Source organism: Monodelphis domestica, chromosome 3, assembly GCF_027887165.1.
Source record: "Monodelphis domestica isolate mMonDom1 chromosome 3, mMonDom1.pri, whole genome shotgun sequence".
NCBI classification, from domain to species: domain Eukaryota; kingdom Metazoa; phylum Chordata; class Mammalia; order Didelphimorphia; family Didelphidae; genus Monodelphis; species Monodelphis domestica.
This window is the reverse complement of record NC_077229.1, coordinates 170,606,616-170,622,475: the sequence shown is the minus strand read 5'-3', so window position 1 is coordinate 170,622,475 and position 15,860 is coordinate 170,606,616. Positions and strand designations below refer to the sequence as shown.

The window sequence follows — 15,860 nt, the reverse complement described above, 5'->3', positions numbered from 1 at the left end:
ACTCCTAGATAGGTAAAGTCCATCTCTAATACTAGTTGACACTCACTACCTTTCTTGGTTATTTTCAGACAGGACAGATACCCAGGTCACCCTAATTTCAATTAAATTTAAACAACAATTTAGCGAAGTTCTGAGTTGTTCTCAGCACCTAGGTGACAATGGATAAAGGGCCTGGAGTCAGGATGACCTAAGTTCATATATGGCCTCAGGCACCTAACTATCTGGCCCTGAGCAAGTCATGTAACTCTGTTTCCTCATCTTTAAATGAGGTAGAAAAAGAAATAGCAAAATTACTCTATTATCTTTGCAAAAACAAAACAAAACAAAACAAAAAAACCCGAATGGGGTTACAAAGGGATGGGCACAACTGAAATGACCGAATAACAACAAATTTGTTCTTAGGAAACTTTAGATGGTTAAATATACAAATTTATAAGGTGAGTTACCCAATCAAAAGACTCCAAATTCAATTAATATCTACTGGAAATCAAGTGCTATTTCCTTGATACCAAAAAAGATGATACCATGCTTGCTGGTTCAATATTTATTAAAATCTTCAAAAAAACTTGATAACTGGCTTATGCTATCAAATTTTCAGCTAACTAGCTGTCAGTGACTTCTAGACTAGATCCTCTATGAAACAATAGGTGATGGTATTTCTCTTCCAGTTAAGAAAGGTGAGCAGACATTAAGAGTATCAGTAGGAATTAGCTTTATAGTGTCTGTTAGATCTAAAAATAAAAAATGTAAAAACCCTAGAAACTAATGAATGTTTAAGATTAACTAGCTCTCACTGTGGGCATGCCCACCATTACCCCAGCACAGAGTTCAACAGAGTTCATTACTAGAAAACTGGAGGAATACAAGGTGGGGCTACTTCCCTCCCCCTTCTCCATGCAGTTTGGGTGACTCAGTCTCTAAAAGGTTTGCCATCACTGCTCCAGCTAGTAATGGAAATCAAGTCCTACAAAGTCGGAAAGGAATTCCCCAGAGAGTAATTCTCTATAATATTAAAATTATATATTTATTAAAATTATATGTATGTGAAATTTAAAATATATATGTAGTTTTAATATATGTGCAAAGCTATTGTGAACTGACAGTACAGATGACATTTTGGAAAAGGTTTCTGCAAGACCTGCACATACAAAAACTGACAAAACAGATGAAAACAATCTTTCTTTGATTACTTCTTGGACAATGTTAGGATTTCTAAATGTTCTTTTTAAAAATCAGATTCTGGGGCTAGGTTAATTTTGTGGCAATAGAACTCATTATAGATAGAAATCAATGGGCAAATTAAATTTAAAATTCCCTAAAGTTTCAATTAATTTTTAAAAAACCCTTACCATCTATCTTTGAGGCAATTCTGTGTACTGGCTCCAAGGCAGAAGAGTGGTAAGGGCTAGGCAATGGGGGTCAAGTGACTTGCCCAAGGTCACACAGCTGGGATGTGTTTGAGGTCAGATTTGAACCTAGGACCTCCTGTCTCTGGGCCTGACTCTCATTTCACTGAACTACCCAGCTACCCCCTAAGTTTCAATTAATTTATCACAAATTAATTTAAATAAAATTAAGGAGAAAAGTACGACCCTTGTGCTAAACACAGGAAGCTATTCTTTGTAGATTTGATATATAACATTTAACGTTTATTTTTAAAAATATACCTTCTCTATTTTATGTGTAAAGAAATAAGAAATAATCTAATTCATAAATGTGAAAATTGAAAAAAAAAACCCATAGATTCAGCCCATTGTAGAGATATTTACCATCAATGTTAGTTAACAGAATTATTGTCCCTTGGGACTTTGATGTTTGGTTTTAATATCCCTCCCTCCCACCTCTATTTGAAGGGGGGAAAAAAAAGAATGCTGAATCTAGCTCTTCAGCTGATGTCTCTTATCTCTTATTTACCTATTCTTTAGCAGATTTCCAACAACTAGATTATTCATTCTTTTCTGAGGGGATAGAACGGGTACCTTTTAGAATAAGGGACTGGGATAGGGCAGAGGAAGAAGAGACACTCAAGATTCCTCAAAAAGTTAAAATGAAAATTATTCCACATAATTGGGAGGATTAAAAAAGATTTGTCAAAACAATAGAAAAACAAAGAAACAATATTTTTTCTTTGTGGAAGAAAATAACTAGAAATATCAGTTATTTAACATGTAAAGTGGTGGGAAAATGGAGTTTTTAAAAAAACATACTTTCTATCAGAATTCTATTTTGATTTACAAAAAAAATTGGTTAAAAGTACTTTGACTTTTGGTAATATTTACTTGGTCTAATTTTATGGTAAATTAAGATTACTGAAAGTAATACTCTCTTTAAAGTATAGAGTTAATTAATGTAGAGACTACAATTTCCTCTTCCAATTGCTAAAATACTCCTGATGACTTGGAACTGTTAAATACAATTCTATGAGGATTATGGTTTATTGGTTTGTCTTGTTTATTTTTGCTATTTCTATGTTATATTCATGAGCTAGTTCCTTTGTGCTGAAAACTTGAAGCTACTCTTTCTATATGTGGTATTTAACATTTTCAACAGGCTATTGAACTAGATGGTCTCTAAGAAACCTCCAAACTCTGTCTCTCATCCCTACAAGTCAATCAGTAGTGTGATAGAAATACATTTAGTCAATCATCGTACTTTAAATCATTTTCTAACAGTTGCACAGCTCGATAGTTACAGCTTGCCAACTTCCCTTACGTAAGAGTTCTTTTTTACAGATAAATGAAGAGTAGGTCTCCACTCTGCCTCTCACCAAAGCCAGCCCAGTGAGATGCTTTGAGGTCCAGGAATAAATTACTTTAGCTTGGAAGCTGGTTGACCTTCAAACCCCCAAGATTTAAGAAAGATTTCTTCTGGAAACAATTACTTTTCAACATTAATTTTCCTCAAAACTAAAGCCCCCAAAAAGAGTGCTGGTAGACAAAAGATCAGGTTCAAAACCTCTAAGCTAAGTTAGAAATTGGAGACAGAAGTTAGGAAAGGCCTAGTTAATTCAGGACAGTTTAAATAAAACCTCCCCACCATGCCAAAATAATAAATTAGGGCATCAATTTCTGAGATGTATTTCATGTATGACTCATTCCTGAGAATGATCATAGGATTGATCATATTTGGAAAGGGATCTCAGAAGCCATCCAGTCCAGTACTACCTTCCCCTCATTTTACAGATGAAGAAACTGAGGACCAATGAGGTTTATGTGACTTCTCTAAGGTTATATAAGTGATTTTTTAAATGGCAGTGTCAGGATTCAAATCCAGATCTTCTGACTGGAATCTGTGTTCCTTCCACTGTACCATTCCACACCAACTTTTCTAAATAATCTAAAGGTATGGGTAATTTAACCTAAATTCAAAGAATAAAGCTTCCTTACCCAGACTTTAACCTACATACTATTCCCATTTCCTTTTACCTATAGTATTAAATTACATTTAAATATGGTCGTTTTTAGTTCCTTTTCCCCCCTTTTCTTTTAATAAGCTATTCTACCTACTATCCAGCCTTTACTGTTTAAACACTGCTCCTAGTTCAGCCCTTTGGAATCAAGCAGAACATGTTTATGAAGCAGCTAGCTGGCTAAAGGATGGAGCGCTGGACCTGGAATCAGGAAAACCTGAGTTCAAATCCAGGCTCAGACACTAGTTATGTGACTGGGCAATTCACTTAAATTTTTGTTTGCCTTAATCCACTGGAGAAGGAAATGGCAATTGATTCCAGTATCTTGACCAAGAAAATTCTATGGACAGTAACAATGATGAAAACACATCTAACTTCCTTTCTATATAGGGGAATCTTAAAAAAAATGTAAAGCTATCAGGTCCTCCCCCACTCCCTCAAACCATTACCTTTCATCTTACAATCACTACTAAGCAATGGTTCCAACACAGAAGAACAATAAGGGCTAGGCAATAGGCGAATATGTGACTTGTTCAGGGTCAGGGTCACAGTTGGAAAGTATCTACATCTAGATTTGAACCCAGGACCTGTCTCCAGGTCTGGCTCTCAAACCACTGAGCCACCTAGCTGCCCTATTCATCTCTTTCAAATCTAAACATCCCTGATATTCTTACATGTTCACTTCAATAGACTCTCCTATTTCTGGATCTTTCACCAGCCTCTTCACATTTCTTAGGATGTTCTCTGACTTATCAATGTCTTTCCTAAGAGGAGTTACCCAGAAATGAACAATTCCAGATGTAATTTAATCAGAATAGAAAACAATAGAATTATCCCCTCCCTGGTTCTAAAAACTATGCTTCTCTAAAACTACTTAACATAATGAATTTAAGTGATCTCACACACACAGGTATATATAGATGTATAACCCAGTGGAATTGCTTGTCAATTCCAGGAGAGGGGAGGGAGAAAACATGAATAATGTAATAATGGAAAAAATAAAAAAAATTAATAAAACTACTTAACATTTTCATTTCCTGGTTCTCATTTCACATGATTGACTCATATTGTGTTTGGATTTTTAAGTGCCCCCCCCCATTATGTGTAAAAGAAATTTTTAACATTCATTTTTTAAAAATTTGAGTTTCAAGGGCAGCTAGGTAGTAGGATGTTCAGTGAATAGAAAGCCAGACCCAGTGACAAGAGGCTATCTTAGGAGTAAATCCGGCCTCAAACATGTCCTCTCTGTGTGATGCTGGATGTGAACTCCAACTGCCTAGACCATACCACTCTTCTGCCTTGGAACTGAAACTTAGTGTCAATTCTAAATCAGAAAGTCTAGGTTTCTAAAAATAAAAAAAATTTTTTGAATTCCAAATTCTCTCCCTCACCTTGAGTAGGAAAGCAATTTGACAGCTTATACATGTATAGTCAGTCACCCAAACATATTTCCATTTTAATCATATTGTGAAAGAAAACAAACACCCCCCCAAGAAAAATAGTTTAAAAAAGTCTGTTTCAATCTGCATTCAGACTACATCAATTCCTTCTCTGGAGATGAAGTCCTTTGGAGTTGTTTTGGATCACTGTATTGCTGAGATTAGCAAATTATTTAACTGATATTATACAATACTACTGTTCCTGTGCACACTGTTCTTATCCCTTCACTCTGCATCAGTTCATGTATTTGCAGTTTTTAAAAAAAGCATCTTGCTCATCACATTTCTTCTATCATTGTAATACTCCATCCCAATCATATACCACAACTTGTTCAGTCATTCTTCAACTGGATAGGCATCCTCCCAATTTCTAACCTTTGCTACCACAAAAAGTGGCATTTATTTATAAAAAAAAAAATTCTTTGTACATATAGGTCCTTTTCCTTTCTCCCCTCCTGAAAAAAAAAACAACAAAAAAACCACAAAACTCTTTAGGATACAGGCCTAGTAATTGTGTTGCCAGGTCAAAGGTATGAGCAATTTTATAGCCCTTTGAGCACAGTTCCAAATTATTCTCCAGAATGATTAGATCAATTTACAAGTCCACCAACGGTGTTTTATTGTCTCAACTTTCCAATGTTTAATTCCAACATCTATCATTTTTCTTTTCTGACATATCAGCCAATATGATGAATATAAAACAGTGTCTCAGAGTTGTTTTAATTTGCATTTCTTTAATCAATACTTTAGAGCTTTTTTTAAATATATGGCTATAAATAGCTTTACTTCCCTCTGAAAACTTCCTGTTCGTATCCACTGACCATTTATCAAAGGGGGAATGACTCATACTCATAAATTTGACTCAATTCTTTATATCTTTCAGAAATGGGACCTTTATCAGAGATATTTGCTGTAAAAATATTTATAATTGTTATTACTATGTATTTCCCTCCATCCTATTTTTCCCATTTATCTTCTTTCTCCTTTTACCCCCATCTTCAAAAATGTTTTGCTTCTGACTATGGCTTCTCCCAATCCACCTTCCTTTCTTACTTTGCCCCCTCATTTCTATTATCCCTCTTCCCTCCTACTTCTTCAAGATAAGATTTCTATATGCAACTCAGGATGTATGTTATTCCCTCTTTGACTCAGTTTCAATGAGAATAATGTTCCTGCTTTTTGTCCACCACCTCCTCTCCACTGCAAAATCTTTCTCATGTTGCTTTCATGTGATAATTTACCTACCATATTCTCCCCCTTTTTCCAGTGCATCCTTCTTTTTCACTCCTTAATTTTCATTGTTTTTTTTAAAGATATTTCCATCACAGTCAACTCATATCCAGGCCCTCTGTCTATGTATACTCTCTTCTAAGAGCCCTAATAATGATAAAGTTCTTAGAAGTTACAAATATCATCTTCTGATAAAGCAATGTAACAGTTTAACTTTACTGAATCTGTTATGGCTTTTCTTTCATTTACCTTATTTATACTTCTCTTGAAACTTCTATTTGAAAGTCAAATTTTCTATTAGGCTCTGGTCTTTTCATCAGGAATGCTTGAAGTCCTCTATTATGTTAAATTATCCATCATCCCCCTCACCTCCAGCTTATACTGAGTTTCACTGGATAGATGATTATTGGTTGTAATCCTAGCTCTTTTGCCCTCTGGAATATCACATTCTGAGCCCTATGATACTTTATTATTTTTTTTTTTTGCAAAGAGGGTTAATTAAGTGACTTGCCCAGGGTCACATGGCTAATGTCAGAGGTCAGATTTGAACTCATGAAGATCAGCCTTCCCAACTCCAAGACTGGAGGTTTTTTCATTATCCCACCAAGCTGCCCCTGGATCCTTTAATGTGATCCTAACTTTGGTTTCACAATATTTAACTGTTTCTTTCTGGCCGCTTGCAATTTATTTTCTCCTAGACCAGGAAGAGCTCAGGAATTTTGATATAATAATCTTGTGAGTTTTCTTTTTGGAACCTCTTTTAGGAGGTGATTGGTGGATTCTTTCGATTTCTATTTTATCCTCTGGTTTGAAGAAAATCGGGGCAATTTTCCTTGATAATTTCTTTAAATATGATGTCTATAGTTTGTTTTTTTGATCATGGATGTCAGTCCAGTAACACTTTAAATTATTTCTCTTGGATCTATTTGCTAGGCCAGCTGTTTTTCCAATGAGATATTTCACACTTTCTTCCCTCCTTCCCTACTGATTCTTTTTAGTTGTTTTATTGTGTCTTGACGTCTTGTAGAAAAGTTTCTACTTGCCTAATTCTAATTTTTGAGGAATTTCCTTCAGTGAGCTTTTGTACCTCTATTTATATTTGGTCAATTTTTTTTAAAGGAGTTCTCTTTCAAGAGATTTTTGTGTCTCTTTTATTCTTTGATCTATTCTATTTTTTAAAATGCTATTTTCTTTGGTATTACTGTTAAAACTCTTTTTTCATGATTATCTTATACCATTCTCACTTCTTTTCCCAATTTTTCCTTTACTTCTCATAATTTGATTTTAAAAAGCCTTTCTGAGGCTCTTCCAGGAATACTTTTTGGTCCTGAGAACTATTTCACATTTTTCTTTTAAGGCTCTGGCAGTGGCTTTTTTGACTGTTATCTTCTCAATTTGTGTTTTGATTTTCCCTGACATCAGAGTAACTTTATAAGATCAGATTCTTTTTTTGTTATTTGCTCATTTTCCCCAGATTTTTTCTTCACTTTTAACTTCATGCTAATGTTGAGCTCTGCTTCTGGGTCACTAGCCCAAGTTTCAGGTGAATTCTCCCAAATAACTTTAAAAGAGCCTGTCAAAACAAATTCTAAAGTGGTCTAGTACAAGGCTTGCCAGGGCATGGTCTTGTGCTGTCCACTATTACCCAAGAGAAATAGTATCTTTCCTGCAAACTCTCCAAGTTGTCTGAGACTGAAGAACTGCTTTACCCTACCTCTTTTGTTGGTTCTGAGTTCAGTGGAGTCCCTGCTTTTACTCTGCCATCTTCTATACTGAAGCACATAAAACCCCCTATAGATCTGTGTTGGAGAAGATGTGGAATACATGCCCTGAAGGAGACTGCTCTGTTCATTCCTTTTCTCCACTGCACCTGAGGACATTTTTTTACATGTCCTGCCCCTCTGTCCAGCAGACCAGTGCGAGCACTTCCTTCTTCTACTCTGCAGTACGCAGGGGGTTCATGGGCAGCTTAAAGGTCCAGTTTGAGCATAGGATCTCTAAAAGTTTCAACAATACTGCCCTAGATCTTTTTTCACATGAACTAACAGATATACTCCATCTTGTACTTGTGAAATATTTTTAAATCCATTTTTTTATTCCAAAAGTATCAATTCAGTGTCACTTTATGGATTATTTTTATTACAAATTTTTTATTATTGATTTTATTTCAAAATTATGGCAAATATTTAATATTTTGATGTTTCCATATATCAATGACTCATTGGAGACATTAAAAAGACTATTTTTAGTACTTTAGTCATATTAATTTACTCACTGTTCTAACAGGGTGACTTAAAGACAATAGGAAATATAAAAAATTAAGTCCAAGTTTTAGTTACTTGAATAGAATTGACTCTTTGAGAAGAATGTAAAACTTACTTCAATTCAAAATCAATTCCAACAAACTTTATAAGGATCTTTCTATATTCAGTTCAATGTACTAAATTTGAGAATTGAAAATATAGTACAGTTAGTGGCAAGGCCTCTATTAAAGCTGAGGTTTTCTATAATTTTCCATCAAAGAAACCTGACTTTCATTTAGTCAAACAATTAACAGTATTCCCTATGGAATATGACAATTTACTTTGGAATCTTAAAATTTGATTATTAAACCTAAGCTGAGGGGAGGAAAAAAAATCACTCTAGGACAAGATGCCTTAGCTTAAAAACAGAAAGATCCCATCACTTTCTAAAAAGTAGACCATATGGAAATATCACTAGGTAAATATACAAATTAAATTTTCTCCTTAAAGAATGGGATTGTTGAGAAAAATAAAATAAAGGGCATAATTATATCATATTCCTCTCTAATCCCATACATATGTATATTATAAAGTTTTTCTGGGTTATCATCTTTCCATGTAACAGACACAAACCATTTGACTTTATATGAGGGTATAAAACATTTCTTTAATTACAAACCTTAAAGCATTATATAAATGCTAATTATTGACCACCTCTGTAGTTAACATTATATCACTCACAAATAGCAAGTTATGAATCTCTATAATTCTTCCTCTCCTCATCAAAGCAAGAATATTAAATTACTAAAACTTGCTATAGTTTTGTATTGACCATTTAATAGTGACAATTTCTCTATTAAAACCAAAAAGACTATTCTCACAAGTTGAGTCTATGTGCAGTTATTTCTTCCAAGTGTATGGATGGTTATTTAGGCCCTGTTTAGAATGCGAGTTTCTAGCCAAGTGTTTTTGCCTCTTTTTAGAAAAAATATCCCTAGCATTTAGTAAAGTGACAATAAGGAATCAATAAATGCTATTGACTCATTTTCTAGGAATATTCTAAATATGCTAAAATAATTTCATGCATTTCCTTATTTACCCCTCCCATGGTGTTTACAATATTTGACATGACAAATGCTATATATCTGAAAGAAAAAATCTGTAGAAATATTCAGTGTGGACTATGTTAAAAAAACAGCCAAAAAAATTTTTGTCACTCTCTTGATTTTTATGTACCTCACCACCCACACAAGAAAGCATGGGACTCTAGAACATACAATGTAAACACACACTACCTCCTCCCCTGCAAAAAAACACAGATGAGAACCAAAGCATGCAACTTTATAGCATATACACTGTGTTACTGAATGAGGTCTTAAAATGGGTTGTCAAGATTAATACATTTATCTACTTAACAAAAATTTCTAATTGGCAGTGTCAGATAAGTTAACTTTTATGATACTTGACTGTAAATCTATGTACATGAAATTTCTCTGAATATAAAGATACATCCAAACACCTAGATAAGCAATGTCATGTTGGATTTTATTTTTAATTTATAGTGAATTAATATTAACATGTTTAATGTGACACACTTAGAAGTATAGTATTAAATTTTATTTCATTCTCAATGAAAAACAATGTACTACTATATAAAACATTCAAACACACTTAAAGTACAAGGATTTATTTTGAAGTGCTTATACCTGAGGTTATATTGTATAGATACTTAGTAGTATCACTATCAATTCTTAAAACCTAGCCAACTTCATCTTCCCATCTCTTATAATAATTTAAATAGTAATATTTTGCAATTTGCTATGAGGCTGGCAGAGGGAAACCTTTCTTTCAGCTAGCATCTTCTGCTTTCCCCACTTCACCTTCTACTGCTGAAGTGCTTTCCAAGTTAGAAAGTATTGTTTATGTAAGGATTCTTAAACCTTTAACCTTTTTGAAACCTTGTGTAGATACTGAAGTAAAGTCCTCTATTCATTTCAAATGGAATAAAATCTTAGTGACATCTTTGGTGGATATTTTCATCTTATGTTATTCAGCAATTTAAATTTCATCCATAGAAAAGTTTAATGTGGTATGTAGGAAAAGGGGGGGGGGAGGAAAAATTCCAATAGTATATTCTTACCCACAGTCTGGAGCTGGGCACCACCTACAGTCAGGGTCTGCAACAAGCCACCGTCTAAGCATAAATTCTTCATATTTTTCCATCAATATATGATCACTTAATATCAAGCGAATATCATGAGGATTAAATCGTTCAGTGCATTCAGGGCATCTGATATTAACTCTACTCTCAGAGATTTCAATTCTCAGATATTGTCGTAAGCAATCCACACAAGATCTATGATGACAAGTCATTATATCAGGAAATCTTTCCTTAGAATGTCGCAAAAGACACAAAGGACACTCCATAAACTCTCCACTCTGTTTGCTGTTGATGGTTGTTCCATTGTCAGAAGAGGTATATGTGGAGAAAACTGTGTTCTTATCAGTACACATTTCAGAATGTATACTTTCAATACTTGCAATTCCATCCACCCCGCCATTGAGATCCTTTGATTTATGTTTGGTGTCCTTTTTCTTCCTAAATAGAAATGACCTAAATGACCTTTTTTTGGGGGCCTTTTTGACAGAAGGCAAACTCACAGATGAGGCAGAAGACTGAAGGTCCCGATCTGACCCCATTTGCCGATGCAAACTCATGTCTAGAATACTCATTACAACTGAGTGAGGGTCAGTGTTCACACACAACCCTCCATCATCATTAGCGATAAGTCATTGTTCTTGTCTTTGCATTATGATTTGGCCATGATGTGAGATAATCCTTAGTTTCTGCTGAAGAACGTCCACAACTGTTTAATATCCAAGTGATTGTTTTTACAGATGTTCTGTGGGGGAGAAAAAAAGGAATTAGATTTTTCAAGTTAGTCACTATGGAAATTAAAGTAAAAAACAAAAACCATTAAGGAAATTAAACTATATATCTAAATCTTGTTTTAAAAAAAATTAACCTATAAACTCATCCTACATATTTTAAAGTCACTATTTCAATGAGTAGTTTATACAAAGAAGCACAGAAAAATGAAGAATGCTAAAATAGCCATTTTTAAAATTACTTAAATTAGAAGTCTTATTTATAAGCTATGATATTATAACACATTCATGAAAGAAAATATTTTTAAAGATTTTATTTTGTTTAATCAAAATGGGAAAAGCTCTCTTACAACGCTCTTAGAAAAATATATTTTTCTGTACCCACAAAATTCTCTATATTGTCAATGAGTTCTTACAATTTTATTAATTTCTAGAAATATTTGGTAATTGTTTCCATTATTTGTTGTGAAACAATGTAAATAGAAGGAATTATGCAAATATTCTTTAAACCTGAATTCCAGTGCTACATTATTTCATACAATCCTTACAAGCCTATGAAACAATAAGCAAGGTAGGTGTCCTTCTTTCACATAGAAGGAAACTACAGTGATACTAGTAAAAATGGAAATATGAAGATAATTGCAAAGACAATAAGGAGATGAAATCTAGATTAATTGGGAAAGCTATAGCACTTCTAAAAAGAACAAATGGTATGAGAGACAAGGATGTAGATCTAGGACCTAGAGAACTAGCTCTGATGTTAAGACCTGGACTCAAATTTTGTCTCAAAAACATCACTCTCTAAACCCCATGTTAGGCAAAACAAGTAGAGGGAATTCTTATATCTGTAGTTCCACTTTTGATGAAATACTTGTCTAGATACAATCCCTCTACCCTCAGTTTAAAGTAATGGAAATGTATTTATTTAAAATAAATTATTTTGGCATACTGATGGAGCTAGAGAATGTGAAAAAAATCAAATGAAACTAAAATAAAATAGAACCATAAAATACTAAGGCCTGGAAAGAGCCTTGGAAATTATCTAGTATCATCTTCCATTGTCTTTCCATCCTATTTTAGAAATAATAAAACTAAAATCTGAATTATCCATAACCAAATAGCAAACGGGTGACAAAGTTACTTCACATCTCTCAAGCTCTACTATTTTCTAAGTAATAACACTATAACATGAGGGGATCCATAATTAAAATAACTTTTAATTAAAATGCTCATTTGAAATGTCATTGTAAAAGTAAAATAATCAAAATGGCTGAAACAGAAGAAAGAATACTTTGGAGAAAATGCCAATTTTATTAGGTTATAAAATTGGAGAAAAAATAATTTTATTCCTATCCTATTTTTGTAGTCCCTTGTCCATTTTAAATTATTTTATTCCTATGATTAGTTCTAATCAGTATTATGTAGTTTAATGTGATTCCTTAAGAATAGTGATTACTTATTAATAGACTAAAAAGCAAACTAGTTATAGGTCATAGTTGAATAGGTTCTAAAAATAGTATGTTAAACTTTAACTTGCCAGCTTAGCTTGAATGGGGTCTCTACCCAGATATCACAAACTTCAGCGAAAAGTCGCAAGATATATTCAAAGTCCCTCCACCCTGTATCACTTCCTCCTCATGACCCATACCAGGAAGGCCAGGACAAGAAGCCTGATAATACCAAGTCTATCAATGTAGGGACCATCACCAAAATATCCAGGGCACTTTGCTAAGAGTGGATGTTTTGAGGATGAAGTGGATAAATGGAGTGGTTGTCCTGAGGATGGGGTGTAGATGTCCACCTTACTGTTTGGTAGCAATGTGACCATGGCGGGCATAACCAAGAGTTTGGAGTCCATCAATGAGATAATGCACTGGTACCTGGACTGACTACACATATAAGGGTAAGGACTGGGCACTGAAGGGAATAAAAGGTGTACTTGGGAGAAGGTGGGGATCTCAGACAATGAGGAAGGTCTGGAATTCTATCTGCTGGAAGAGGCCAGGTCTCTCTAATAAATAGTTACTAGGCTTGGAGCTCTGCCTCTGTTGTTTTATTGCAGATTGGACAATTTCTGGCATTATGAGAGAGAATGGCTCATTAAGAAGCAATATGGTATGGTGAATACAATCTGGAAACTTCAGAGCCAGGAAGACTTGGGTTCAAGTTCCTCCTCTGCACATGGTGGTTTGAACACTCTTTCTAATTATCACTTTTCCTGAAAACTGGCTTTCTGAAATAAAAATTCATCATGCAATATTTTAGAAATCAATTCAACAAATATTTATTAAATATCTAATGATGAGTCAGGCATTAGAAAAAGGCAAAAAAGGAATAATACCTGCCCTCCACAAGTTTATATTTTATTAGGGGGAACTTATATGTGAATAAGAAATCAAATATGAATATGCGCAAAATAATTTCTAGGACTCTTAAGTCACTGGAGAAAAGATGGACATCTCTTCAGAGTAGCAACTGCAATGTTGATCGGATTATTAACAACTGAGCAAGAGTGAGAAAGGAGTAAAGGCAAGTGCTCATTGAAGAAAATTAAAACTGCCTTTCATCATCAGCAAGTATTTCTTAGATGCCTAAACAAATTTTGGGTTAAAGGAGAACAAACATTCAGTACATCTATCTGAATACCATGTAATCCTCACTGTCAAAAATCATCTTAGAAGATAATAAGGAAAAAGTATTTTACAAAAATATTTATAGCTGTACTCTGTGGCAAAAAATTGAAAAAGTGAAGATTCCCTTTGATTGAGGAATGGCTGAACTGTGGTATCTGTTGGTGATGGAATATTATTGGTGCTCAAAGGAATAATGAACCGGAGGAATTCCAAGTGAACTGGAACAACCTCTAGGAATTGATGCAAGGTGAAAAGAGCAGAACCAGGAGAACATTGTACACAGAGACTGATACACTGTGGTGGCACAACTGAATGTAATGGCCTTCTCTACTAGTAGCAATGCAATGATCCAGGACAATTCTGAGGGACTTAAGAGAAAGAATGCTTTCCACATCCAGAGAAAGAACTGTGGGAGTTCTCAAATATAATTTACAAGAAATCAAGCCATTCCTCAATTAACAAATTGGTCAAGGGATATGAATAGGCTTGTTTTCAGATGGAAGAAATGAAAACTATCAATAATCATATGAAAAAAGTGTTCTAAATCCCGCCTGATTAGAGAAATGCAAATCAAAACAACGCTGAGGTACCACCTCACACCCACCAGATTGGCCAATAAGACAGTAAAGGAGGGGGCAGCTGGGTAGCTTAGTGGATTGAGAGCTAGCCCTAGAGATGGGAGGTCCTAGGTTCAAATCTGGCCTCAGACACTTCCCAGCTGTGTGACCCTGGGCAAGTCACTTGACCCCCATTGCCTAGCCCTTACCACTCTTCTGCCTTGGAGCCAATACACAGTATTGACTCCAAGACGGAAGGTAAGGGTTTAAAAAAAAAAAGACAGTAAAGGAAAATAAATGCTGGAGGGGAGTGGCAAAATTAGGACACAATGCATTGCTGATGAGTTGTGAATTGATCCAATCATTCTGGAAGACAAATTGGAATCATGACCAAAGGGTTTTAAAAGACTGCATGTCCTTTGATCTAGCAATACCATTACTAGGTTTATACCCCCAAAGAGTTTTGTTTTAAAAGAGATGGACCTGTTTGTGCAAAAATATTTATAGCTGTGTTTTTTGTGGTGGTAAAAAATTGGAAAATAAGGGCATGTTTCTCAAAGGGAAAATGGTTAAACAAATTTTGTGATATCTGATGGTGATGGAATACTACTGTGCTATAAGGAATAATGAACTGCTTGATTTCTATAAGAACTGGAAAGTTCTACTACATGAATTGATGTGGAATGAAATGAGCAGAACCAGGAGAACATTGTATACAGTAACTGAAACATTGTGGAATGATTACATGTGATAGAATTTGCTACTAATGGCAATGTAGTGATCCAGGACAATCCTGAGGGATTTATGAGAAAGAATGCTTTCCACATCAAGAGAAAGAAAAGATTGGAGAAGTACAGAAAAAAACACGACTTATCACTTGTTTATATGGGTATATGATGTGGGGTTTGGGTTTTAAAAGATTACTCTGTTATAAAAATGAATAATATGGAAATAGATTGAGTGACAATACATGTATAACCCAGTAGAATTGCTTGTCAGCACTGGGAGGGGGAAGGAAAGAGGGGATGGAGAGAACATGAATCATGTAGCTATGGAAAATATTTTTAAAAATAATATAAACAGAACATGAATCATGTAACCATGAAAAAATAATTAAAAAAATAAAAATATATACCATATGCATTTCTATAAATACATTAAAAATTTCTTTCATTAAGAATTCTCTGATAACCAACAATATTTCTCTCTTCTGAATTTATAACATTTCATACTACAAAACTAACATTTTTCATGCAATGTAGTATACTATGTTGTTCCTTTTTGTATTACCTCCATATTAAACTGAAAACTCATTGAGGACAGGGTCTACATATGTCCTACCCAAACTTGTAATTCCTCAACATCTATGCTTCTGCTCAAAGCATATTCATATTTATTGAATACCATTCATTTGGAATTTAATCAGATATTACCTTGTGAAATATCTTATATTGTTATGT

At 34.3% G+C, this 15,860-nt stretch overlaps 1 protein-coding gene across 6 annotated transcripts in view; it reads right to left on the bottom strand.

Moving 5' to 3' along the window:
• The window catches only part of RNF19A (ring finger protein 19A, RBR E3 ubiquitin protein ligase), a 76,887-nt gene that overhangs the window by 21,425 nt on the left and 39,602 nt on the right, over nucleotides 1-15,860 (bottom strand). For all 6 annotated transcript variants that reach the window (XM_007488160.3, XM_056823263.1, XM_056823265.1 and 3 more), the window contains one exon: nucleotides 10,462-11,224. In XM_007488160.3, coding sequence (XP_007488222.2) covers nucleotides 10,462-11,054 — 593 coding nt within the window. In that variant the 5' untranslated portion in view covers nucleotides 11,055-11,224. The remainder of the gene's footprint in view (nucleotides 1-10,461; nucleotides 11,225-15,860) is intronic.